At 39.2% G+C, this 26,710-nt stretch overlaps 1 protein-coding gene across 4 annotated transcripts; it reads left to right on the top strand.

Moving 5' to 3' along the window:
* Positions 1-234: 234 nt before the first annotated feature.
* C9orf72 (C9orf72-SMCR8 complex subunit) lies at positions 235-15,742 on the top strand. 4 transcript variants are annotated; one of them, XM_040090411.2, is made up of 11 exons: positions 235-280; positions 1,759-2,244; positions 5,191-5,250; positions 6,180-6,275; positions 6,939-7,003; positions 7,795-7,867; positions 10,881-10,997; positions 11,698-11,933; positions 12,427-12,484; positions 12,966-13,075; positions 13,159-15,742. In XM_040090411.2, the coding sequence occupies exons 2-11, from the start codon at positions 1,801-1,803 to the stop codon at positions 13,343-13,345; spliced, it is 1,446 nt and encodes a 481-aa protein (XP_039946345.1). In that variant the 5' UTR covers positions 235-280; positions 1,759-1,800; the 3' UTR covers positions 13,346-15,742. The 4 variants fall into 4 exon arrangements, with proteins under 4 accessions (XP_039946345.1, XP_058280116.1, XP_039946346.1 ...); XM_058424133.1 differs by having other exon boundaries at positions 13,139-13,332; XM_040090412.2 differs by lacking the exon at positions 235-280 and adding an exon at positions 696-716 and having other exon boundaries at positions 13,159-15,736.
* Positions 15,743-26,710: the final 10,968 nt, after the last annotated feature.

Here is a 26,710-nt window from a genome sequence, read left to right as displayed (position 1 = left end):
CCCCGCCCAGGGAGGGCGGTCACACGGGCACGGCTCCCCCCGGCTCGGCCCGGGGCGCTCAGACCGACACGGCTCCCCGCCCAGGGAGGGCGGTCACACGGGCACGGCTCCCCCCGGCTCGGCCCGGGGCGCTCAGACCGACACGGCTCCCCGCCCAGGGAGGGCGGTCACACGGGCACGGCTCTCCGCGGCTCGGCCCGGGGCGGTGCCGCACCTGCGGAGCCCGCGGTGCGCGGCAGGGGCGGGGCGGCGCAGGCGCGGGGCAGCGGCCGGAGTCGAGGTGAGGCGGGCGCAGGGCCGGGGTCGTGGGGTTGTGTTAGTACCGGGGACGGTGTTAGCGGCCCCTCTGCTTTGCGGGATAGGAGCGGGGTTGTCCCGCAGCTGCCTCCCCGCCGCATCCCCGAGAGGTTCAGACCAGACCCGGAAGGTTCGACATGGGCCTGATCCGGGCCGGGAGAGCAGAGGTGCCGCAGCCGCCGCGGTGGCAGCGGCCTCTCTTTCGGGGGGGCGGTGGTGCATGCGAGCCTCTGGTCAGCCCGTGGGTGCAAGGAGTCAGTGGAGGTGGCTGGCGCCGTGTCTTCCCTGAAAATCGTGAAGTCACGGTGTCGGAGGGCCAAGTCACATGGCCTTGGCTTCCCGGTTGCAGCTCAGGCGGGCCACCGGCTGCCTCTTGAGAAGGAGCCGGAGCGAAAGAGGTTTTACACTTCTGCTGTGAGGTAATAAATGAAAAAGGAAAAAAGAAGTTCCGATCCAGAGCTCTGGCGAGTTAGAGCTGCGGTAGTGACGTGTGTGTTCCCGCTCCTGTAGTCCCGTGTGGGATTTCCTGCTGCTGACATGTGAAGTACTGCAGGCAGAAAGGAGAGCTTGCCAGCTGCTCATGAGATGTTTTCCTGAATATGAGTGGGTTCTAGCTGTTACAGTTTTCTGTCATTGGTTCACTTTGTTGGCAAACCTATTTTATTTCTTATCGTCCTGTGACTCTAGCATAACTTTTAGAGAGGGTGGAACTTCCTGTTATCTTCTGCAGCCTCAGAATGGGGAAGCTGTGGAGTTGGTGGAAACTGCTAGGGAAAATGCTCAGGAATTGTGTCCACACATGATAAGAAGTTATCCATCATTACGCTCTATAAAGTGCTGAGCACTTGTCTTGTATCATAACACTCTGTATGTGATGTGAAGGATATATTTATCATGTCAGTTTTCATACACAAGCTGTATATTGTGCAGGTTCATCATACTTTTGTAGTGAGTAAAGGGCATTTGAGGTCTGACTAATGATTGTAAAGCACGCCACTTCGTTATATGAAACATGCATATGTATAAATACATATATTAAAAAACTTCCTGAATGAATGAAGTGTGCTATGAAATCTCGGGTGAAGAGTTTGCCTCTTGAAAGTGTCATTTGGAAAGAAAAAAATTGTGGAAAGGCTTTGGTTGGAAGGGACCTTAAAGATTATGTAGTTCCAATGCCCCCTGCTCTGGGCAGGGATGCTGTCCCACTAAATCGTGTTGCTCAATGCTTCCTCCAGCCTGGCCTTGATCATTTCTAGGGATTGGGCACCCACCTCTCTCTGGGCAATTTGTTCCCTGTGCATCACCACTATCCCAATAAAGAATTTCTTCATAACATCTAATCTAAATATTTCCTGTCTTGGTTTAAAACAAGTCCTATCACTGCCTGCCCATGTAAAAAAAAGATGAGGTAATTATGAAGCGTGCTCTATTTTTTCCTACAAAAGCTTTTCTTTTTTTTAGGTAATGTAAGCATTTCAGTTAGACAAGAGGGAGAAAACAGGCATGTCAGCTCTTTGTCCACCACCGTCTCCTGCAGTTGCTAAGACAGAGATCTCTTTGAATGGCGAGTCACCATTATTAGCTGCCACTTTTGCTTACTGGGACAATATTCTTGGCCCCCGAGTGCGGCATATCTGGGCTCCGAAGACAGAACAGGTACTTCTCAGTGATGGTGAAATAATTTTTCTTGCTAACCACACCCTGAATGGAGAAATACTTCGGAATGCAGAAAGTGGTGCAATAGACGTGAAGTTCTTTGTTTTGGCTGAAAAAAGAGTAATCATTGTGTCATTAATTTTTGATGGAAACTGGAATGGAGACAGAAGCACATACGGACTATCAATTATACTTCCTCAAAGTGAACTCGGTTTCTACCTGCCCCTTCACAGAGTGTGCGTGGATAGGTTAACACATATTATAAGGAAAGGAAGGATATGGATGCATAAGGTAAGTTTATTTGTTATTACTTAAAATAATTGTTAGATTGCCTTGTGCAGAAGCAAAAATTGAGATGCTGTGACACCTGTTATGGTGGAGTCCAGAGGCACAAACTCAGAAAAGGCTGGTCTCTGTACAGTTTTGAAGGTTGAAGATTATCAGATTATTATGTCAGCAAATTCAAGGCTGAGAATTTTAGCCACAGGATTTTCCTGGTGATTTTATATAGACGCTACAAGACTGTATAGGTGAAAGAGGTTTCCTGTACAGCCTTTAATCTCTTTGAATTCCTATAAATTGTGGCTTTTAATTGTATTAATTTGTGTATTTAAACTAGGTATAATTGTAAATTTACTGTGTTTGAAACCATTATTTTCCTTGTTGAGGTCCAGAAAAGGGAACTGATGCAGTGAATCTTCTCATTGCTGTTACAGGTTTATTTTTGAAAAAGAGGGTGTTAACAAACAGTTTGTCAGGACTTAAACTGTGTAGAACTAAAGGAAGATCTATGAACGTACGTCTGCTTTAGTCCAAATATTTCTACTCCTGGAACTCAAAAAGGAAAATATGCTAATTTTTTTCTTTAGCATTGGACCTCTGACCTTTGGGTAAATCATAGATATTTCCCTATTAAGTGAAATGTTTTATGTATTTTTCTTGAAACTAAATAACAGTTTAATGGTAAAAACTAATTTTTTGTCATCTTCATGGAGTCCAAGCTGTCTTAAAATAGTAAGAGTGCACATCAGCTGTAATGTATATGGTGATGCTCATTTGTCTGGTATTGTCTGTTCTGAGACCTGTAGTCAACATACTTTAAACTTACTCTTTGAGTGCTCTTATATGAACTAATTACAGAAATAACAAGCTGGTACTATTTCTGTGGTGGTGGTTTCCTTTTTGCTGAAATGCCTGATGACAGCTGATAGTGCTTTCTGAAACACTAGCTTTTCATGCTTTCTGGGGTTTACTTTTCAGAGGAAATATAGTACATAAAGTTCTTCCTCAATATAGTAGAAACAGAAATATTTAATTCCTTATGTAGTCTTTTAAACCCTGCTAGATGTTGGTGGTTTTGATATAAGTGAATGGTGTCTCATGTTCCTTACATTGCTTCTTTCGTTTAGGGTCCTCTGTACTGACTTCTAGTGTGAGTGCTCAAATAAGAATTATCCATCATTTTTAGGTATTATACATTTTCTCAGTTTTTAGATATTGCTCCATACCAGTATGTTTCCACAGTAGAAGTAACCTTCAAGCAGCATCGAGAATGACAAAAAGTTTTTTTCTTTGAGCAGGTAGGTCAGTTGAATTAATTGAGACAGTGATACATTTTGAATTCTGAAATAGACATTTATTATCTTTTGTTTGTTTGTTTGTTTGTTTGTTGAGAGAGAGCACAGATCCCTGCATATATCTGCAGTTCTTCAGTCTTATTTAGAAAAGAGAAAACTGCTTGGAAAATGTAGGTTAAAATTTAAGCATGAGTTGTAGAATAATCATAATGATAACAAATTAAAACTGCTTAATTCAGTTGTTTGCATTTTGAGGAAGTTTAACCGCTATGGTTACATGCAGAAAATTTAAAAAATTATCAAGTCCTGTCTGAAAGGTGTTGTGTATCTGTTCTGGATGTTCTAATAGCTGTGCGTATTAGCTCTCACTAGTTCTGTGTAGTGTATTGCCAGACAACATTTCTAGCTAGGCTTGAGATAAGAAGAAGCCTTCTGAACTCGAAAATTAGGACAAACATGGAGCAGTGTTCCAACTGGCAAAGAAAGATGAGCAACTCTGAGCAAATCATCAGTATGGAATTAGAAACCCCATTCACCTACTCCAATTTATGCTCTGTGTGTTTGTCTCATAATTTTGAACAGTTATATCTCTGGAAAAAAATTATAGTCTTACACTGTTTGTTCAGCCTTATCTTCAAGAAGACAGAGTTTTTTTAAAATGATTGTCAAGGATATCTTCCTTCTCTGAATGAAGGGTGCAAGTACCCTAAAGGAATCTGCCTTGTTCCAGTATTGTTTTTCACTGATGCTTCTTTTAGATGGTTAGAAAAGTTTTATTGCTGTTTAAGGGCAAACTACTCTAGCTAATTCCCTATTCATCTGCTCAAAAAAACCTCTTGCAAACTCTTTTCACACTTAACGTTGATTAACTCTGAGTAGGTCAGTCAAAGGAAACTAATGAATAACCAATAGAAATGCAACAACCTGTCAGTATCTAGCAAAAATTATCATTAGTTCTCCCAGCATCTGCTAATTTTTGTGACCTGTCTTGATACTCTAGTGATTTAACGCCTAATTGCCATTGTGAATAATAACTTTATACCACTGTAAGTTCATTTTAAATGGAGTTTGCTATTCAGCTGCTAAAGAGTCTGTTTTCAGCGCTTTGTTCAGTCTCTTGTACATTGTGTTTTGTATACTTTGAGGTTTCACTCTCCTGTACTTGGTCATAAAACAATGTTTTGAAGACTTTTAAGTACCTCAAGAGGTAGGGGGAAAAAGTCTTTTGTTTCCCACCCTCCCCACTCAAGTAATTTTTCTCATTCTGAAGATCTTACTTTTTTCTTGTTGCATCAGGAATCCTCAATCTATTCTGTATCCATTTGAAAATAAAAATCCATACATGAAGTGGAATTCTTCACGTAATCTGATCATGTGGCATTTTCTTGATGTGTAATGAAGAAAATGTTTTGACATTGTCATCAAACCTTTCCTGTCCAAACATGGGAGATGTGTAGTGGAGGGCAGAGCAGGGAACGTTGATCTGTGTTGCATGACACCACTTCCTCCTAAAGTCAACTCTGTAAAAGAAAAGATGTGAACCTCAAAATTTGAACCTAAGAAGCGTGACTCCACAGGGAAGAAACTGTACTGACTGTTGTGTGCATACATACATGAACAAGTGCCAGAGTGCTTACACTTAACTGCTTCTCTTGCTCAGGAGAGGCAAGAACATTTCCAGAAGATTGTCTTGGAAGGTACAGAAAGAATGGAGGATCAGGTAAGGGCCATCTGATGGATGCATATGGGACACCATTGCCAAACCATTTGACTGGATCAGATGACTGTAGAAGTTAATGTTGCTTCTCATTTTTGGGGTCCAGGAGGCTGCACTGGTCTGTCTAATAATGTGACATGCACAGGAGGCAAAGTTTCTGAAGATAGGATGATGGATCAAATTAAAGGAAAATACATTTCATCACTTTAGGGTTAAAGTAGAAATCTGTGAAGAATATTACTTTTCAGAAAAGGAAACACATTAACTTGAACTTGAAGCTCTGTGAAGGTAGCAGCTTCCATAGAGTCATGCCACCCTCCTTTCAAGGGGGTTTTTTCATTAGGTTAGGTCACCTTTTAGAATTGCAGAGACATACAGAGTCTGTCATGTTGAAATGTGCTTGGAAACTTAACGGATGAGACTATGAAAAGAATTTGATTTCTGAAACTCTAAATGTAAGATTGTGGCTTCATTTTTGTATGATAGGTAAGTCAGGAAAATATTTTTTGCATGTTAATAAGTAATGTGCCTGGTTTGGGTTTCCAGTCATTGTTAAAACATCAGATTTGATGGTAAAATGGTTTATGGTGATTGCATATAATATAGTATGATCAAATTATCTCACATCTGTCTCGGGTTTCAAACAACATCAAATGCTTGTTGTCTAGGTCAGTCAAAACTGATGCTGAAAATTAGCTTAAGACCAAGAAATACATTTTAGGTATGATGTTGAGAAGCCAAATACATATTTCCAGTTCATAGTCATTGATAAGCAAAGCCCAAGTAGTATATGCATCAATTTCTGCTCATACTTCCCTTCCAAGCAACTGGAAGTTAGGATGTTGTGCATGTAATACTGCAAGTTTGTGTTAGTAATAACTTCTCATGCTACCCAATATGCTTTTACTTCAAGCATGTTATTTATTGTGCAGGGTCAGAGCATCATTCCAATGCTGACAGGAGAAGTCATTCCTGTAATGGAACTCCTTTCATCTATGAAATCACACAGTGTTCCAGAAGAAATAGATGTAAGTTGTTTTATTTGTATTCTGAAATTTTAAAAAATTACTTTCTCCTTCTGGATAAAACATAGCTTTGGATGTTTACTTTGGTACTCACTTTCCAGAGAGAACGCTCATTTTCCTAAATTCTTGTATACTTCTGTTGCTTCACATCAAGGTCTCCTAAATGGTGTAAGGAATGACTTAGTATTCATGGCAAAAAGTACCATTAAAATAGTATTTTTTATGGTCATCACTTAGCAAAATTGACTGCATAAGATGATGTCATTGTATAAATGAAAGGGAAGTTTGATGCAAACCCATATGAATGGGCAGATTAATGGATTTGATGTTGATACCTGTTTCAGCGCCTTATAGTGTTCTTGTGGAAGAAGAAGAAGTGATATGACATGCACTGATTTAAAGTATTCTGGACATTTTTTACAGAAAAAAAACCCACTAGGAGGACTCTGACTTGTGACTGGTGAAGACTTAATAATTAAGTTACTTTCTCATTTTAAAAATGCTTTGTCTGAAGTCAGGTCTTTTTAATATTATGCTTTTTGGGGAAGCCTTACAACTTAACTTAAATAGTTTCCAAACAGTTCCTGTGCAGCAAAGCAAAGATCGATTAATTAGAAGGTAATCAGATTCTTGTCTAACTTTTGTTTATATTTACTTGTATTTCAGATAAGTGACACAGTGCTAAATGATGATGACATTGGGGATAGTTGTCATGAAGGCTTTCTCCTCAAGTATGAAATTCAGTTTTGATTTATGCTGTAGTAAAATGATTTAAACTTGTGTATGCATCTAAATGTATCTATCTGCATGTGCATTTGAACATGGATTGGATTAGATTTCTTTGTAGGAGGGGGAACAATTAATTACATGTATTTGGGTTTTTGAGATTTTTGTCAATAAAATGTGGTAAAAGTTTCTCTTACTTTAGAAGAATGGTTCTGGGCTAATAGGTGCATCTCTGTAGGCTGTTGTTACAGGATCATTTGTTTGATAACAGAATTCCTATCAAATACACATTTTTCTTTGATACTTACATTTAATTTTATAGAACTCTATGTCAAAGTCTTGCATTTTTTGAAATAGCAAAAAGTCTGGGTGGTGGATAAACTCTAAATAAGAGTCATTAATGGTATGGCACATAGCATGCTTATTGTTGTGTATTTCTCTTTTCCCCCTAATTTTACTTTTTAAGTGGAAATAGTTGAACTTGAGAGCAACTCAGTCTCTTGCTATGGGATAGTGTATTTAATAGGTTTTGATTGATGTTCTGTCACCTTTCATTGTATCTCCTGCATAACTGCATTCATATATGTAGTGCTTGGTACCATTAAATGTGCTTCCTGAAAAACTGTTGAACGTTTGAATTTCAGCAGTAACCCATGCTGCTGTTTAAAGTCCTGTGGTTATAGGCATGTAGGCTGTATTTATACTTGAAGCACTTTATTCTTCTTGTGAAGGTGATAATCGTTTCATTTGAAAAATCTGATTAAATGTATTAACTTATGTCTGTTTTTACTTGCAGTGCCATTAGTTCACACCTGCAGACCTGTGGTTGTTCTGTAGTTGTAGGAAGCAGTGCAGAAAAAGTTAATAAGGTAGCATACTTTCTAATAAACTGAACTTAAATGCTGATTATTAGGACTGTTACTTGGAACATGTATGTATCTTATAAACAGTATGTTTATAAGTTAATCTATAAACATACTTGAAGCTAAAGAAAGAAGGAGTACTGTTGTCTGGCTATCTTCAGCTGACTGGTCTAGCAGAAGATAATTCTGCCAGAAAATTGCCTTTCAGTTGTATTCTGACAGCTATAAGAAAATCAATGTATTTAACTGATATAGTACATAAATGAGTAGTAAAGGGCTCTGTGCTTTTAAAATAAGCTAAAATAATAGCTAAATAAATTTTTAAATGGCTAAAATTTTTAGCTAAAATACACAAATCAAAGAGACCTGACTGGCTTGCCTATTTCTGCTATGTCATAGAATCACAGAATGATCAAAGTTGGAAGAGACCTTCAAGGTCATCCAGTCCAACCATCCACCTGGCCCTGCCACTGTAACCCCTAAACCACATCACCCAGCACCAGATCCAGACACCTCTTAAACACCTCCAGGTATGGGGGCTCCACTATCTTCCCAGGCAACCCATTCCAGTGCCTGACAGCTAGCAGCAATTTTTTTTTTTTTTTTTTTTAATAATTAATCTGAATATCCTCTGTGTCACTTTAAGATCATTTCTTGTCCTCTCGCTGTAGGCACAGCTGGAGAGACTGGTCCTCACCTCACTGCACCCTCCTTTTAGGGAGTTGTAGAGAGTGATGAGGCTTCCTAAGCCTGATCTTCTCAAGCTTAAATAGCCATTCCTCTTAATACATGTTTTCTAGTCCTTTCATGAGCCTTGTTGCCCTTCTCTGGATACACTCCAGCACTTCAGTGTCCTTTTTGAAGCAAGAGGCCCAGAAGTAAAGACAGGATTTGAAGCTGTGGCTTCAAGAACCAAGTACAGGGGGACAATAACTCCCCGGATCCTGCTGGCCACAGTATTGCTGATACAGGCCAGGATGCCATTCGCTTTCTTGGCTACCTGGGCACACTGCTGACTCATTTAAAGCTGGCTGTCAACCAGCACCCCCAGATCCCTTTCTCTTGAACAGCTTTCAAGCTACTCTGCTCCCAGCCTGTAGTGCTGCATGGGGTTATTGTAACACAAGGGTGGAACTCAGTATTTGGCCTTTTTGCCCCTCGTGCAGTTTGTCCTTGGCCCATTGATGAAGCCTGTCCAGGTCTCTTTGCAGAGCCTTCCTATCCTTGAGCAGAACACTCCTGCCCAGCTAGGTGTCCTCTGCATACTGACTGAGGGTGCACTCAATCCCCACATCCACGTTATCAGTAAAGATGTAGAACAGGACCAAGCCCAGAGCTGAGCCCTGGGGAACACTGGTAGTGGTGAGTATACAGACAATACCCGTATCATTGGATATTGTCTGTATGCTCTTAAACAATTTCTCTCTGTAATTGCTCCTGCACTGGGCAGTAAACATACTTCTGTATCATGAGGTGCTTTTGTTTTGTGGAACCTGTGTCTATTTCTTCAATGTCAAATAAAAAAATTATGAACAGTGGGCCCCATAAATATACTATATATTACTTAGAGACTATACCTACTATATATGATGTATTTTATAGTGTAGAGGGCTTCTTGCCTTAATGAAATAAAAAAGTTGTTTGTTTTTTTTTTTTTAAATTTCAAGGTACTTTTAGTAAACCTATATTTTGAAATAAACAGTTTATTATGCTTTATAAAAATTGGAGCAGAGGGAATGCATTGTTTCATATGTATTACCAGCAGTGATAAAGGACCTCTGATCAAATCAACAGTAAATGTGGATGCCCACAAGCAACAGGTCAACCAGAGAAAAGAAAATTCTCATATCTTAGCTGAAATTACAGCTAACCATTGTTATTGTGTATTGTATGTATTGAGATTTAAGATTAATTTATTGGCATAATTAAGTTATTGGAAATGTTACATGCTTAAGAGAAATGTTATATATGTACACATGTATGCTAAATATAATACAAGAGGAAATATTAGAAGTTTAAGTAGTTATAAAAAGCATATGGATCATTAAATAGTTAATAAAAAGGATTTAATGTCTAAATGGTTATGATTATGTAAAGTAATATGTAGATAAACTAGACAGTATAGGAAAAAATGTAAAAGAATTTAGCCTCAAGATCCATCCAGGGTAAATTTTAGAAATTAATTCTACACGTGTTCTTATCAGCAGCATGCTCCTTGTGTCATGGTACAACTCTTCTGAAGTAACTGCTTTCTTAATAGCATATTTCAGCATGCCTCACAGTAAAAATAAAAAACAAAATAAAAAACAACAAAACATTTGTGGCATACTGTGACAAAAAGCATCAGTCAGAAATTGGTTTTGGTACTGCAGAAACATGTTGTGCAAGGACAGAGCTTTTTCAAATATCTTACAGACACAGATAGAACACCACAGGTTTAGACTGAAAGATGAGCAGAATGGAATATATGTTGTATTTGGAGTGATTACTGGTAGCTATTTCAGCCCAGAAGTTTGAAGATGGGTGATGAAATACCTGTGTTCATTACACTAGAGAATTTAAAGAAATTACTGAGGAAATAAGCATGGATGCTTGCTTAAAAAATTGGCTGTGCCTGATTTGAGACAATAACTGCTATGGAATGAATAAGAGGCCTAAAAGGCTAGGAAAGTAATCACAGTAACTCGTGTATATTAACAGAATGATGTAGAAGACAAAAGTGATTTGCTCTACATAATTGGGTAAAAAAAAAACCAACTGGTTGCAAAGATATGTTGGATTTGTTCATTTGTTCATCTTGTCATTTGACAAGAAGTTGGAGTAGTATGGCTTGCAGCACTAGTAACTAAAAAGTAAGTAAAACTAAGCCTGTCACTGTTCTATGGCATGTTATAAAGTTTTGGCTTTTCTAATAAGCGTGGGGAACTATTTTGTTCATAATTTGAAATCCCTAATACAGTCTAGCCAGACTTACTTCCTTACATTTTCATGTTTTTCAAAACTATTCTTTTTAATGCAGATTGTGAGAACGTTGTGCCTGTTTCTCACACCATCTGAGCGGAAGTGTTCCAGACTCTGTAGAAGTGAGTCCTCTTTCAAATATGAGTCAGGACTTTTTGTTCAAGGCTTACTCAAAGTAAGTATGTTTAGGAAAGTTCTGTTCTTCTTTAGTATGTTTTTGCATTTGATATGCACACACATAGACACATTCACATTCAAAAAAAAGTGTCATCTTCCCTTGATGTTATTTTTTCTGGCACTGTAACTTTCCTTGTAATTATCTTCATGTTAAAATTCCAAGCCAGTCTTTTCTATTACACATCTGTTTCTTGAGGATTGTTCAGGATTGTTCCTGTACTTTGAGGTACAATAATAATATGCTTTTGTCTGCTTGGGGCTAGGAGTCCAAAAGGCATTAAAGTTTTTGTGATTTAGCAAAATCAAGGAATAACAGTCACATCAGGCCTGGAGTTTCTGAGTATTTCAAACAGTCTGCAGCAATGGGTGAAGATGAATAGAAAAATGATGATTCATGCTCTAGTCCACAGTCTGAACTTACCAGATAACTATAATACTCTAATCCTGATGGGCTCACAAACCAGGTGATTCAATGCCCTAATACACAGGTCACCTCAGTACCTGTTTTCACCTTTTTGTTAAAGAAATCATCCAGTATTAAGGATTTATTAACTGCAGTACAAACACCAGCTGGTCCCAAACAAAACACATAGAAACAGATGGGTTTTAAAATGTAGGCATGATGTTTAAATACTGTTTTGTCCCAGTACAGCTTCACATTTTTAACTAAAATAGAGGGGTTTTTTTCACTAAAACAGGATGCGACAGGAAGCTTTGTGTTGCCCTTCCGTCAAGTAATGTATGCCCCATACCCTACTACACATATAGATGTGGATGTCAATACAGTGAAGCAGATGCCCCCTTGTCATGAACACATCTATAACCAACGACGATACATGAGATCTGAGCTGACAGCATTTTGGAGAGCTAATTCAGATGAAGAAATGTCTCAAGATCATATTATCCACACTGATGAGAGTTTCACACCTGATTTGTACGTATTCTTCTCTGCATCTCACAAAGTTACTTGTCTTGGGATAAGAGTGCAGAGAGCCTACTTGCTAACAAAGTATATGGATCTTCTTAAAAGCAAAAAAAAAATCTTCCATTTTGGTAGTTACAATTGTTTTGGCAGAATTTACCAGGTCCTTCTGTAGTCTGGTTACAGCAAATATTATTGAAATTAATTTTCAGTGATAATTCTGACCATACCATGTTAATTTTATTGCTTGTTTTAATTATGGATATAGCAGAGCTAAGTGTATTTGACAGAGCCCAGTGGCTTTCCTGTATTTAGTTCATTTCATCTGAATGCTTTAAAATTCTCTGTTATCTTTAAAAATACCAGAATTTTAATTCACTACAGTTTTAAATTCACTTTTAATTTTAAGCAGACTATCAACAGTAATGCTACAGTTGTGCTGCACTCCTTTAAGGATAATATCCCTTACTGGCATTAACTCACACATTTGTTTTCTTTTCTGTAGAAATGTCTTTCAAGATATCGTGCATAGAGATACATTAGTAAAAGCCTTCCTGGATCAGGTAATTGTTGCTTTTTTCAAAAAAAAAAAAAGAAACACAGGTAAGTACTTCGACCCCTAGTGACAGGTTTAACACGAATACATCATTTAATGGTTTGGTAGCTTTTCTCCATACTACTGCTGTGATAAGTAGAAAGAAAAATACTGATATAAAACTGAAACATCTGTTTAAGTGTGAAAAACAAGGGACATTTTCTATTGCTGTGCAACGGTGTCTACAATTACAGTATTGAAAAAACTGCATGACTGGGAGATAATTTCAGATAATGATCCAAACAGAATTGTAATACAGCTTTTATTGTATCAGAGCAGATAGAAAACATAGAAAGGATGCTGATGTACACATACAAATCTTCTGTTATTTGCCTGCTTTGCTGTAATTAAGGATATGTTACGTGTGTATGCAATGTTTCTTTATTTTCCCGATTCCTGAAATCATTCTTGAATTTCCATGTCTACCTAATATTCTTAATTTTTAACAGATCTTTCACCTGAAGCCTGGCTTGTCTCTAAGAAGTACTTTTCTTGCACAGTTTCTGCTAGTCCTTCACAGAAAAGCCCTAACTTTAATAAAGTACATAGAGGATGACACGTAAGTGAACAGATAATGGAAAGCATATTTAGAGAAACTTCTTTTATTCATTTTTTGAAACAGATGTTTTTATTTCCTTGCAGGCAAAAAGGCAAAAAACCTTTCAAGTCTCTTCGTAGCTTAAAGATAGATCTTGACTTGACAGCAGAGGGCGATCTTAACATAATAATGGCTTTGGCTGAGAAGATTAAACCAGGCCTACACTCCTTTATCTTTGGGAGGCCGTTCTACACTAGTGTACAAGAACGTGACATGCTCATGACATTTTAAAGTCTTGCCTGCATCTGATATTGCAGTCCTGCAGAGCACGCAATCTGTCAGTGTGACCTCCACACTGGTAGCAAAAGCATTGACGACTGAGTGTGAAGCATCAGGAGCACAGTAAGGCACACACTGAGGTGTGTCACAAGCAGTAGGCGTCTCGTTAGAGGGAATTTTAGCTTAGCTAGACAAGCATGATTTTATTTCATTGGTCTCTTCTGTGTGTGTTTTTTAGTTGTGTATGTTACCAGAGGGTCCTTGGCCATATTGGCTTAGTGGATATATGTGGATATGTTTTGGTGTATGATAAAAGGAAGCATTTTAATTTTATCCCTCAGAGACTTCTTCCAGGTGTTTGTCAGATTTTCCCTGTTCTGCTGTGCCGTATTTTCAGTGTTTCCACAAAAAATAGTACATATGTCCTCTCTAACCATGGAGGTTGCAGAAAAGGCATCTTCCAAGAATTTCAGAGTTTTTTTAAAACTGTTGTTCTTAGGTATGTGGTGCAAATCTTAAATACGACTTTTATTCATCTGCCTCTTTCAACACTAATGTCTCCTTCCTTTAGAGCATTTAAACATATTTGGAATTTTTAATTTACTACAAAGTGCTGTTTCTGAGTGCAGACCATTGATTTTTTTTGCTGCTTAAATAGCAGTACAGTGCACATGGGAATTAGGTCATTACTCAAGCAGCTTTGTGCAGGCAAGTGCCAGCCAGGATACTTTTATCATATATTTCTAGGCTGACCTGTGGTGGAGTGGCCAATGATCAGGTAACTGAGGTCTTTCAAAACCCAAACAGGAGACTTGTGTCATTCCACAGCAGTTGTCAGTCTTTCTGTGTATAAACTGTAAACTGTTACTGGTAGTTGCATTGTCAGTTTCAGAATAGAATCATGTAGAATGGAAAAGACGTTCAAGATCATTGGGTCCAACTATTAACCCAGAACTGCCAGGTTCACCAATGAATCTTCTTCCTAAGTGCCACATCTACACATTTTTTAAACTCTTCCAGGGACAGTGATTCCACCACTTCCTGGGAAAATTGTTCCAATGCTTGACAAAATATTTAGATTAAGGTAATAGAGCTTTCCAAAGAACATCAAGGTGATAGCCAAGCTAAAAGATAAAACAGGATTTTCTTTTTCATTTACATCACAATTAATATATTTAATAGTCCTTAGTTTAGAGATTTGCATGGCTATGAACTAATAGTACTTTAGTAAGTTAACTCTAGTCATTAAGTTTTCCTGTCTTCTTAGTTCATCTTACTTTATCTCCAACTTAGCTTGAAAACCAAGACACATTTTCTATTGGTATGTCTCAACCTTTCTTTCTCAGCAGCATGTAGAGCAGTGTAGTATCAGGTGAATCAAGACCTTTTTTTTTAACACGGAAATCAGAGATACGTCTGTACTGTATATTGTATCTCTGCTCTTTCTGGACAAGTACAGGAATTTGTTTGTGTTGTGTTTCAGCTTAAAGTCATAACTCAATATTCCGTGGAAAAGTGAAAGAGCTGCCCTGATTGGAGAAGCTATGGCTGCTTTATTGCTTGCCTTGTTTATAACTCTCCTTTGTAAACAGGTTTCTGTTCTCAAGATAGCTTTTTAATGTTGCTTTCATGCAGCACAGTGGAGAAGTTAGATTCACAACTTTTCCTGAAATGTTAATACTCAGATTTTAAAAGAAATACTGGCCTTTATTTAGATGCCCCAACTTCCCTTGCTTCCTGAAAGACAAAGATTCTCAATCAAATATTTAGAGCCTTTAAAAGATGTGAAATTGAGCCTCATCTGCGCACCATTTTTGAGTTTGCATCATCAGTGTTACCTGGTTGCAAAAGAACTGACATTTTGAGCAGCCATCTTTTTGCTGTTCATGAATGTAGAACTCTTGCAGTAAGCTTGGTGATTCATCAGAGGAACTTGTCAGAATTACCTAAGTTACTTGTGCTGAGATTTTGTTTGTCATTCTACCACTACTGTTCCCTTCTGTGTTTTCAGTCAAGACATTAGAGCCTGAATGTGCTTAAGTTGTTACTCTCATGTCTAAATAGTGAAAGAAATGTAATAAACACTGCCAAAACTTCTAATGTAGAAGTTGTGTCAAAATATAAGAGCTTTAAATCTGCTGCTGAAATTATTCCTTTCAGATTGATAAGCATTGGAAACTCAACGCTGACTACTAACTACCAACAGTGAAGCTTTTATTTACTGAAGATTTTGTTACTTTTTGAAGTTACTAAAAAAAAATGAAAAGTCAGTTGCTACTTTCGTTGCACAGCTGTCACAAGTGCAGAATGTGTAGTGAAGTGCATTGTTAAATGCATGTGCATGTTGTGTTGTAAATCTAGGAAACAAAGTAATAAAATTCATGCACAAATTTTGGACTTTAATTGTTGCTGATTTTTTCACGTAATTTCTGCTCTGTATCTAAAAGCACCATTATATTTTATGCTTTGAATTAAAGAAGAAACTTTCCTTCCGTGTTAAGTTAAGCTTGGATATTGCTGTCAGTGATGAGAGTCACATGTTATTTCGTTTCTTCATTTCTTTTAAGGACTTACTCATTTCAAGCTGAGACAAGTGGGACTTGCTATGTCTCTGATATACCCAGTTACAAATTTTTAAAATCTTAAATCCCATAGGTGGCCATAGGTGAGAGGTTAGAAATGTTTTATCTAGCAGTCAGTGATTTTAATTCCTCATATTTAAAAGAAAATTGCAAATGTATTTCTTCCCGCTGGATTTGAAGAGAAAGTAGTGTTTTCAAGCATTTTTAGTAGCACATTATTCCTGGTCTTTGCACATCTAAAAAGGCGGCATAGAATGATATCCGCTGGAATGTCTTACTTGTTAGGACCACAGAGGATATTCCCTGTCTATATACCAGTATGTTGTAATGTCAGTTTTATTCTAGAGCAGAATAGGCATTTAGGTGATGTTATCTCTAAGCCAACAAATAGTTTGTTACACCAATAGAGTGCTAGGATTTCTGCATTGAGTTCTGTACTGGCTAAAGATGTTAGAAGCTTTCTCTTCCTATTCTTAGACCTGTGAGCACAAAAGAATGTGATCCAGAACATGAGGACAAACCAGCATGGTGCTCCCTCTGTTGTCTAATCAGAGCCTACAAAGCAAGTGCTTTGTCCTCTTTAGCAGCAAGGAGGCACAAACCGTACTCATTAGTGTGCAGAGTAGGCTTTTGCAAATGAGTAGAACGTGGTTGTCCTGTTTACCTGTGTCCTGACACAGAGCTCCTGTTACACTTCCTGCTTGGGCAAAACACTAAGGAAGCTCCAGGGCAGCACGTCCTTATTTGTTGTTCACATGATATTTCAGTTACAGGAAGTAATTGTCTCACTTCTCAAAGCCATACTGTCATATGCATATCCAAAAGTTTCAAAGAGAGAAGACCTTCAATTAAAATTCAGAAGTATGAAGTAAAAGGATGCATTCCTGACAACAGCCATCAAGTGAGTCTGACTTCAGTTCTAAATAAAACAATAGAGGTACCACGCATTGCTTGATTAGTGTTGCTTGATTAGCATTAGGCAACTTTTAAAAGCAGAAGATTAGAGGAAAGAAAAATTACTTGACACAGAATGGCAACTTGTTGGGAGTCCAGGGCATTCTGTGTCAAGTCCCCACAAAGGAGTGTACTCTCCCATGGAGAGAGAGCAACGTATAGATGGATAGCACTCCTCCACAGCATTATATCAGGGAAGCCCCCTCGTGGTTAGGGGGAGCAAAGTGCAAAGAAACCCCATAAGCACTTGCTCCCCATGCAAATTCCTCAACCCCCATTGGTCAAACCCTCACTTCTTGGTTTTTCTGTTCCCCAATTGGTTAAATTTGGATGCTTCCTCTGATTGGTTGTTTCTCCAATTCCCTTTCCTAATGGCCCATGTTGTAATCCCCGCCCCTATAGTTCAGCATAAAACTGGGGCACCCGAGAGCTTCGGGGTCTTTTGGTGGATTGCTTCCAAAGAATAAAGAAGCCCTGGGAGACCAAGAACTGCCTCTTGCCTTTTGTTTCTGCCCTGCCTGAAGAGGAGCTGCCTGGTTAGGCTGCCTTTGCAGCCTCTGCCCCACTGAAATCACTTGAGCTGTTAAGGCTCAGTTGCCCCGGCAACCATCGCAAGGGAGCTAAATTACAGAGGGTTGCCCGTGCTTCTGAGACCCAAGGTGCCTTTTTAAAGGTGCTTGGTCGAGGAAGGTTGTGGCACCCCGAAGACCCTTAGGGGCCTCCGGTGGTCAGTGGCAGTTGGGTGTTTGGGCTTAGAAGTGATGTCATATATGACTGGAGATTGGTGCCCTGTGGTGCCCCAAAGGGTCTCCCCTGGGGTTTGTCTTGTGCTATGTCTATTGATGACTTGAACAGGTGACCAAGGCCTTCAGGTATGCAGGTGGTTCCAAATCGGGGATCACTGTTCAATATGCACAAGGGCAGGGCAACTCTCAATAGGGACCAGGGAGGGTGGCAGGAAGGTATGGGTTCCCCATGTCCTTGGGGCAGCAGAGAAGGGCAGCCCTGCCCTGGGCAGGCAGAGCTCTGGAAGCCATGCCTGTGAGACCATGGGCAGCTCTGGAGAGAAGGCCCTGGGTCCTGGTGAACTGAGCAGAACCGGAAAGGCTGGAGATAAGGAAAGCTTATGTCCCAGGAGGACAGCTGGGCAGTGGGGATTTGTTCAGGTAGGTGGTGCTGTTTCTCTTCTTGGCAGGTTTCCAGGCTCCAAACATCCTGAGCCCTGGTCTGACTGCAGGGCTGAGCCTGCTCTGAGCAGGAATAGGAATGGAGACCCTCTGAGGTCCTTACCAGCACAGTGTCCTGTGGTGCCAAAGTCTGGCATGCAGGCTGCAGACCTTGTTCCTTAGCCCAGAGAAAACAGGTGGGCAGTGACCTCTGGAGAGTGAGGGTCCAACCCCTTGTTTAGACCAGGCCAACTCCTGTCAACATTGCTCGTATAATTGTCTGTTCTGTTCTGACCAGAACTTCATTCCAAAAGCTTTGAGGTGGCCCTGGGTTCACCAGTAAAACTGGATGTATGCTAGTACATAAATCCCAAAAAGAAAAGTATAAGGTGTCAGGAATACTTTATCTATAGGGTCTAGTGTACATGTTAAAATTCATGGCAGCATGGCTTGTAATTGAAAGAACTTTTTGTAGAAACATCTCTCTGTAGCAAGAAAACAAAGACGTAAGATAGAGAAATGTACATATCTAAGAAAGGGTGAGTAAGTGAAGTCAATTAAGGTATTTTTGGCTGAATTTCAAAGTAAAAATATGATTCTCAAAGGCAAACATCTGAAGCTTCAACCCTAATCTGTTTCTAACAAAAAGACAAAATGTTTGAAAATGTACAACAGCCAAAAGGTAATGGATGAAACTTTGAGATCAATGCCAGCCTCTTCCATTTATATAATGGTCTCATTATAGTACAAGAGAATATCTTAACAACTTCAATTAAACATGATTAATGGACAGTTTTTCAATAGAAGCAGGATTGTAAGAAACTGGAGGTCAGGGAATACTGAAATTTAGTACTGCAGCCTGTACATAGAGTAATTCAATATTTTCTGCAAAACTGTTCAGTGAGTAGCTGACTGATGAAACTGCAGTTTTGGCCTTCAACACTTATCCACTGAAATGCAAAGCAGTTTGTCCTTGCTGGGATTTCTCTCTGTCTCGGACTGCCTCTTCACTGGAGATTAATCCTGCATCACTTCATTGCACTCTCTGCCCTGCCTCTGTAGCAGCAGTATTTGAAAATAGTTTTTGATAACCTAGCGTCTGGAGGAAGGACCTTCTGGTATTTGGGGTGTTTTTTAGTAGCCAAAGGCAGCTCCGCAGACAAAACACAGAGCACAAGGGACCTGGATAAAAAGCGATGACTAATTAACTTCATACCAGTTTTTGGGAGAGAACTGGGTGCTGGGAGGCTGAAGAACATTTTGGGTTCAGTCTGCTTTTAGCATCATAATTGCCAAAGTCTGACACTTTCCCTTCAGGTTGGAGACTCGAGAGGTAGGTGATGCAAACATGCATAACATGTTTTTGAATAATGATCACGCTAGAAGGAAATGTGTAGGACAGCGAATTCTCAGTGGTCTAGGCAATCAGATATACCAGCTTGTAATTAAATAACAATGCAGTGTAGTAGACTTGACTGTGATGCTCTTGATTATAGGTTTGAAGTCCAGTGAAACCTATAAGCATGTGATTGCTGTCAAGTTACATTTTTGTTAGCATGGAGGTGCAAAGGTGCAAAATTATTTCCTCCCACACCACATCTAATGGTGGGTTGTCCAAAGAGGATCCCTTTAGCATCCCAGTGGGCAGGGCCATGCAGGTCAGCATCACTCTGAACAGATATTCATGCTGCTGTTGCTTAGGGGATTTACCTTCCTTTTTCTCTACCTGACTTCATACTTTACTCCTCATTTTTTCTTATATCAAGTTGACATTTTTGACATCTTTGCATCTTACTCCACCGAGCTCCTCTCAGCACCCCACACCTGATTATTTTTTGCCATTGGTCCTGGTTTTGCTACATCCACACACAAATGTGGTATTTCTTGTACTGTCATATAGTGAACACTGGGCATACGTGGCTTTTCAGCCATATTGAACATATGTAACTTTACAACAGTAAAGCTCTGTGTGAGTGGCTTTGCACTCAAAGCTCTCCTTCCTTTGTTCACTTCAGCCTGGTTGGACTTATTCCTAGACACAATTGCTTGAATTTATCCTCCATGCTCCTGGCTAGTTCATACTGAGCATCAGCAAGTTCTGCCTTTATGCACCAACAGTTTACATACCAGAGAAGCAGAGTAACATGTTTTTCACACATCTGCTGTGGTCTGTCACAGGTCTCCTGTAGGACCTTGATGGCTGTGGGGCCACATGTCCCACAGGAGGTTTGGTGTGCTAAGGCCAAGAGGGTTGTGAGCTGCAGAACATGCAGGAAGCCGAGCTTTCAGTGCCAGGACCTCCAGGATGGGGAAACATACTCATTAACAAGGTTCCTTATAGTACAGGAGCATGAGATAGTGGCACAGCACTTCACAAACAAGGTTTTGGTTATGGTTCAGGTAGTTGCATGATTCCTGCATGTCTTGGTTGCAGTGCACTCATTGATGTTTGACTACCTGTGACTACATCTAATAAAGTTATTCTTTGATACCAGCTAATAGTGGCCATGGTAGCTCTATAAATTGTGAATTGTACTTTGGACCCTTTCACCTTCTCTCAAGTTCTCCACAAAAAAAAAAAAAACAGCTATATTTCTGAACATTTTTTAGGATAGTTCCAGCATGGCTGAGCATTAAATGGTATTTATAGCTATCTGTAGATATAAAACATATATAAATAAAGTGTAAACTGTGAAGATTGGACAAAAATAAAACATTCCAGTCACCTTTCTGATAATGCATTTAAGGAAAAAAAAATTTTAAAAATATTCTTAGCTAATAGACTACATTAACTATCAGCATGTCTCTTTTCAAACTAATCACTGAATTTTCATTCACATCTTTCCATATAGCAATAGATTTCTTTGTCCATTTGAGAGCAAACCTACCACTCTGTCACATGTGAAAATAAATGTCTGTTTGACAATTCTCATGGATGTAGTGACAATGTGATGTCTTCAATTAGTTCCAGAGAAGCTTGTAAATGTGCTTATTACCAATAAAATCTAGCCAAATCTATGACATCACACAATAATGTATCTATGGATTATTACCATTATTATTATTATTATTATTATTATTATTATTATTATTATTATTAAATTTTCCCAATAGAGTGTATGCATTTTATGCATAAATGCAAATTACACAGTGTTTGAGTGGAGAGTTATGTTGGTGGAGGCTGCATTTAATGTTCCATTTTTTTTTTATTGTAGCTTTTTTGTGGCTTTCTCTGCTGGTAATTTTATCTGGGAATGCAAAATCACAAACTGCATACAAAACTGACCCTTAGTTTTGTTAATTTCTGATGGTCAGTAATGTCATATATTACAAAAACAGTTCATTGAATGAATGCCAAAAAGTATGTGTTTTGTATCAACACAGAAGCTAATATGTGGAAACTGCAGGAATTTTGCGGCAGGAGTCAGACAGCTAAGAGCTACCCAAGTGACGCTGAAGCCACAGGCTGCAACCACAGAGAAACCTAAGAGTAACAGGTTTGAAACAGTTTCGGCCCCATTTCTGAAAGCTGTGGTTTCCCTCTGTGGAAAGAGGCAGGGCAGGTGTTGTTTGCTGAGCTTCCCAGGCCTGCTCTGATTTTCAGACACTGTGAAAGACTATTAAGAGCTAAAAAAAAAAAAAAAAAAAAAAAAGCTGGACTCTGGCAGAGAGGAAGTGCAGTAAGTTATTTTGGACGAGAATGAAGAGAGAATCCAAGGGGCATCAGTTTGGTGCTCTGAGTCCCAGACCGATTGTGGCTTACCCAAGGAAAAGGAGCAGCATGAGAACTCTGGTCACGTCCCATGAGTCCATGTTATTCAAATTCTACCTTTTACCTTTACAGCTCAGTGAGGGAAAGAAAGGTTTTTACTATAAAGAGAGAAATCTCACCATGGCCTTAGAACAATTTAAATGGGAAAGAATTAAGAATTTTTCACTTGAGACCATTTGTCTGAACTCCAAAGAACCTGACTGTGCAGAGATTGAAAACATTTTTGCTTTTAAACCCAAACAGAGCTACAACTTTCCTTCAAAACAAGCCAGTGTTATTCTGCTGTGCAATGAAAGATCAATTCTTTGGGTTGTGAAAAGAAAGCTTTTAGATGACTTGGGTAACAGGGGTCACAAAGCTATTCTCTGCCCTGCTCAGTGCACAGAGACCTCCTGTCTATCTGCCAGCAGCTGCTGGAAATAGCTTTGCTGCAGTCAGTGGAGCCTGTGAATGAAACAATCAAAGAGCAGCCAGTGGGATTTCAAATGTTCTCTGTTTGCGAAGAATTCACAGAATATTTTGAGGAAGAAGCTGAGAAGAACAGCCCAATGACACAGCAAAAACAAACTGCATGCTTATGACTGTGCTGAAAGGGTAGCATTTACTCCAGTGCAAACAAAGGATTTGGTGCAAGGAGGAGGACTTGGAGTGGTTAGGCTCTTGGGAAATTCTTCCAAAGTGGGGAGGGAAAAAATCCATCCATGGAGGTCAGGGAAATTGAGTCAAGCCTTCTTAAAAGGAAAGAAAGGGGAACAAAATGATGCTGGCAAGAGCAGAGCAGCGAGAGACCATCGTGTGCTGGGGAGCCCAGTGGCCGAGGGGTGCAAAGGGGGACTGTCAAAGCTGTTTGTGACAACCACAGCACTGGGATGAAAACCGGCATAAACACTCACAGGACACAGCCTCAGTGTGTGTGTGGTCACTGAAGTGCATGCCTTTTGTTTTGCTACATCGTGTTAGCACTTGGTGAAATGCTATGGGAGTGGTTTCTTAGAGCAAAATAATAGGTGCTGAAGACTTGAGATCGATGTGCATGTTTCAGGAGTACAGTGCTTCAAACAAGCTTCAGTTACATCCAATACCCTGACTGCCCACTGGCTGGACTACCTCTTCCCATTTGGTTTAATGGGATGCAATCCAGTTTATGCAGACCATTAGGTGAGGTAAACCACAGTGAAGAAAGATGATGATCAGGTGAATGATTTTAGGAGAGCATTCCCGGTGTGAACAGAAACACTACTTACAGATGTACCCTCTCACCAATTTGCGATCACAAATAATGGGTAGTAGTGTTAAAATGAAAGTAGTGGGAAGAAGGATAATAGAAAAGAGAAAATATGAAAATAAAAAGAGGGAAACAAAAGGGTTAATTATTCAGACATTTCTGAAAGAGGAGAAGAAAAGGATACTTATGGATCTTTATCTTCAAAGGTATTGCATGGGGCAGAAACTAATCTGCTTCAAGATCAATGTCTCAGAAAAAATGGTTTGGTTTTATCACAACTGCATTTGAATGTTCAGCACTAAAAAAAAAATCTGAATGATGGAAAACAAATATATATTATAATGATCATATTTATGTGCTTTTATTTTTTTCACCACATCCAGTCTGGATTACTGTACTGGTCTTTCTTCTTGTAGAAGATTATTGTAATGCATTTATACAAATCCTTCCTCCTTTCTCCTCCCTTTCAACTAATCACTAAATGTAGGCAATATTTTTATTTTTAGCAGAAAATTCAAGCAGCATGCATCAGCCAGAGCAAGCAGAAACATGCCTCAGCAAGTATTTCAGCACATGTTTTATTTTATAAGGTGAAAAACTATTATAATATTCAAAACTATTATAATAAATTGAAATGCCTGTCAGGACATGTGACCTCTTCAAAGGGAGTTGAAGTGGACTGAAATATATCTATTGATATCAGCCATGGGATGAGGTTGTGGAAAAACTTAGTATGTTTTAAGTTTTTCACCATTTGTTTGAAAGAGTATACAGAAAGCAAATCGTTACTATTTCATTGTCATAGGTTCCTGTGTTTCCAATGTAGCCCAATTTAATTCCCTTCTGCTTTTCACAAGGTACCTTTCCCAGGGCTTTTTGTGTTGCAGCATCTCCCATGACCAGTTTGGCTTCTCATTAAAAAAACCCTCCTGCAGTACAGAGAAGTAAGGCATCTCGGAGCCATCTCACACTTGCTTGTGGGCAGAAATTATGGAATGCTGACTATTCTGCATGCCAGATCTTGCCAACAGCTGGAGAAAAATAAAGCCATTATTTAAAACAGCATTGTTACTTTTTCCAACAAGAGCAAGAACCATCTTGTTCTTATAGTGTTTGAGACTGTGTTAAGCAATGCAGACTTTGCTGATTTAGGACAGACTTTGGAACTAGGATATATTTAGTGTTTCATATTTGAAATTTTCTTGTCTCTGGGCAGGGGGAGGCTGTAGGTGAGGGGAAAAAAAGACAACTAAGGGCAAGGTCTATGTGTTTCCCTAATTTTTGAGGCAGGAGAGACCTAAATATCATCTATCACAAGCTGGAAGGAGCTAATATAACCACAAGTTGCTTATTGTGGCAGCATCTCAGGGTTTTATCTTCATCTGCTGTATACACTTGGAACAAACAGCTCCACTGATTGTACAGTCATCTGAATAGTGTGATATTTAGACAGCTTTTTAATGCTCTGGTTTATTAGCTTTACTTCTCTTGTTAAGAGACTGCTCCATCTCTTGTTAAGAGACTGCTCCAATGGGTACAAATGACTTTGCCAATAGGCAGGTGCACAGGTAAAAGGTGATGAAGTTTATACCTCATTAATAAGTGTTAAGAGATTGTGGTAAGCAACTTGAAGCTGGCTAGAAATGGTCCAGAGGAACTATTCACGGTCTGATAGGTTTTAGTACTGGTTTGCTTTATTAAGCAATTTCTCTGAATGAGACAAAATATTTGGGGGACAGTATGGTATCTGTTATGGGTTAAAGGGTGGCAGAAAAAAATCACGAAAGTAGAAAATATTACTAAGCAAAACAGCTAGGTTTTGCCCCAAGCAGAAACATGTCCCAAAGTCAATTTGCGCCAAGTTACGGCTTGCCAGTAAGAAAGCTAGGCTTTGCTCTGTAATGTATGTCTGCAATATATCACAGCCTTGGTGATGGAGATATTCATGATCAACTTCTGACAGGATTGCTCATTTGGACACCCCAAAACAGGAATGAACCACAGTGATGCTTCCACAATGCTGATCTTTAGTCAGTTAGGGAAGGCACAAAACCCCAGCCACCAGCCTGAGTGTTTCGCTGTTCTTCTTTCTTGAAGTTTAGTCTCTCTGTTATACACGGAGCTCTCCTTGCTGGCTGTGCAGGAAAATTTCTCACTCTTGAATCTTCCTGATGGGAGGTGACGTATATTTCTGATGGCAAGTTTCTCTTCTCCCTTTTCTGGACCTAATTGTTTTCAGGAGAAAGGGAAGAGGAAATGGAAGCAGAAGTGGAAGCAGAAAGTAAAGGATAAAGTAAGGAAGGCCTTTGCTAATTACTTTCCTGGAGGTCTGCCATATGACTAGTTTTCAATAAGGTAGTTAGAAAGTGTGAGATGAGAACTGTAAATCATTTGTAACAGTTTTTGTAAAACAACTACAAACAAACAACAAAAAAAATCATGAGAGAAAATAAAACCCCCAAATAATAACCCAAATGCATCAGATTTCTGATTTTGGGTGGTTTTGGTTGGTGGGTTGGGGTTTTTTTGTTTGTTTGTTTGTTTTTTGGTTTTTTGTTGTTGATTGGGTTTTTTGTGGTTTTGTGGGGTGTTTTGGTTTTTTTTTTTTTTTTTTTTTGTGTGATTCAATTGCATAAATGCTGCCTTATTTGAGATTATATGGTTTGTCCCTCATCGTCTATACAGTAAGTGCTGAAATGTGAAAGCTGTAATGGAATTACTTTCTTATATGCTTTTTACTGCTTCATTTCAAAGTATGCAAGGACATTCTTTACATACTTTGTAATTTTCTGTATACAAAGTGTGTTACATCCTGTATAAATGGCAGTCTCACTTGCTAGAGGGACAAACTGACAAACTAAAATTTCTCTCTTCTCTTATCTCAGGCATTCTGGGCATTCTGAATTCTTGCATGGTTTTGCATGCATCATGTCCTTGGATCCCATTCAGAAAAAAATGATCACAGAATTAGATGGAGTGGAGCAATCCTGATGGAATCATTTCCCACTTCAAGTAATTCAGGAAAATTATTTAGTGACTATAAAATCAGAAACATCTCAGAATTACATAGACCTGGAAAAATATGCAAGGAAAAAATTCTCTCTGATGTAATTCAAGAGTAATTCCAATATTTTCAGACAAGTTTTCAGCTCTTTCTTTTGTTTCTCCTTCCCTGTAGGACTTGGAGATGGGGGTCTTACAGTCTTGATTCCGGTTTGTGAATGGACATCACTTTCACGGTGGTCCAGTTATCTCTTTTGCTCTTAACTTTGTAGATACCTTTAAAGAGTGTTTTATCGTGAGCCAGCCTGTGTCAATCTTCACTGGACAAGTAGTCCTTGCTGAATGCATAGTTTGAGTGAATTAAAAAGATACATCTCTTCGAACGTAGCAGGTTGAGGCAGGCTGAGTGAATCATGCCTAAATCTGAAAATTATGATGGAACTTGAAGGCCAAAACCACTGGTCCCATACTGGAATCTAAAACTGAGATTATAATCCATGATAACAGGAACAGAAATATCTTGCCTTAGTTTACTAAAAACCCAATACAAGTATGTGTGATTAAAAATGTACGGGGAATTTAAACACAAGGACAATTTGGGATGGTGGTTTTTTTTTTTTTCTTCAGTTTCAACCCTTTTTTCCTAGAGTAAAAAGTCTGGCTCAGAGACCACTG

The sequence above is a fragment of the Hirundo rustica genome, chromosome Z, assembly GCF_015227805.2.
Source record: "Hirundo rustica isolate bHirRus1 chromosome Z, bHirRus1.pri.v3, whole genome shotgun sequence".
Classification (NCBI taxonomy): domain Eukaryota; kingdom Metazoa; phylum Chordata; class Aves; order Passeriformes; family Hirundinidae; genus Hirundo; species Hirundo rustica.
Note: the sequence above shows the minus strand (reverse complement) of the source record. Positions and strands in the feature narration are given on the sequence as shown.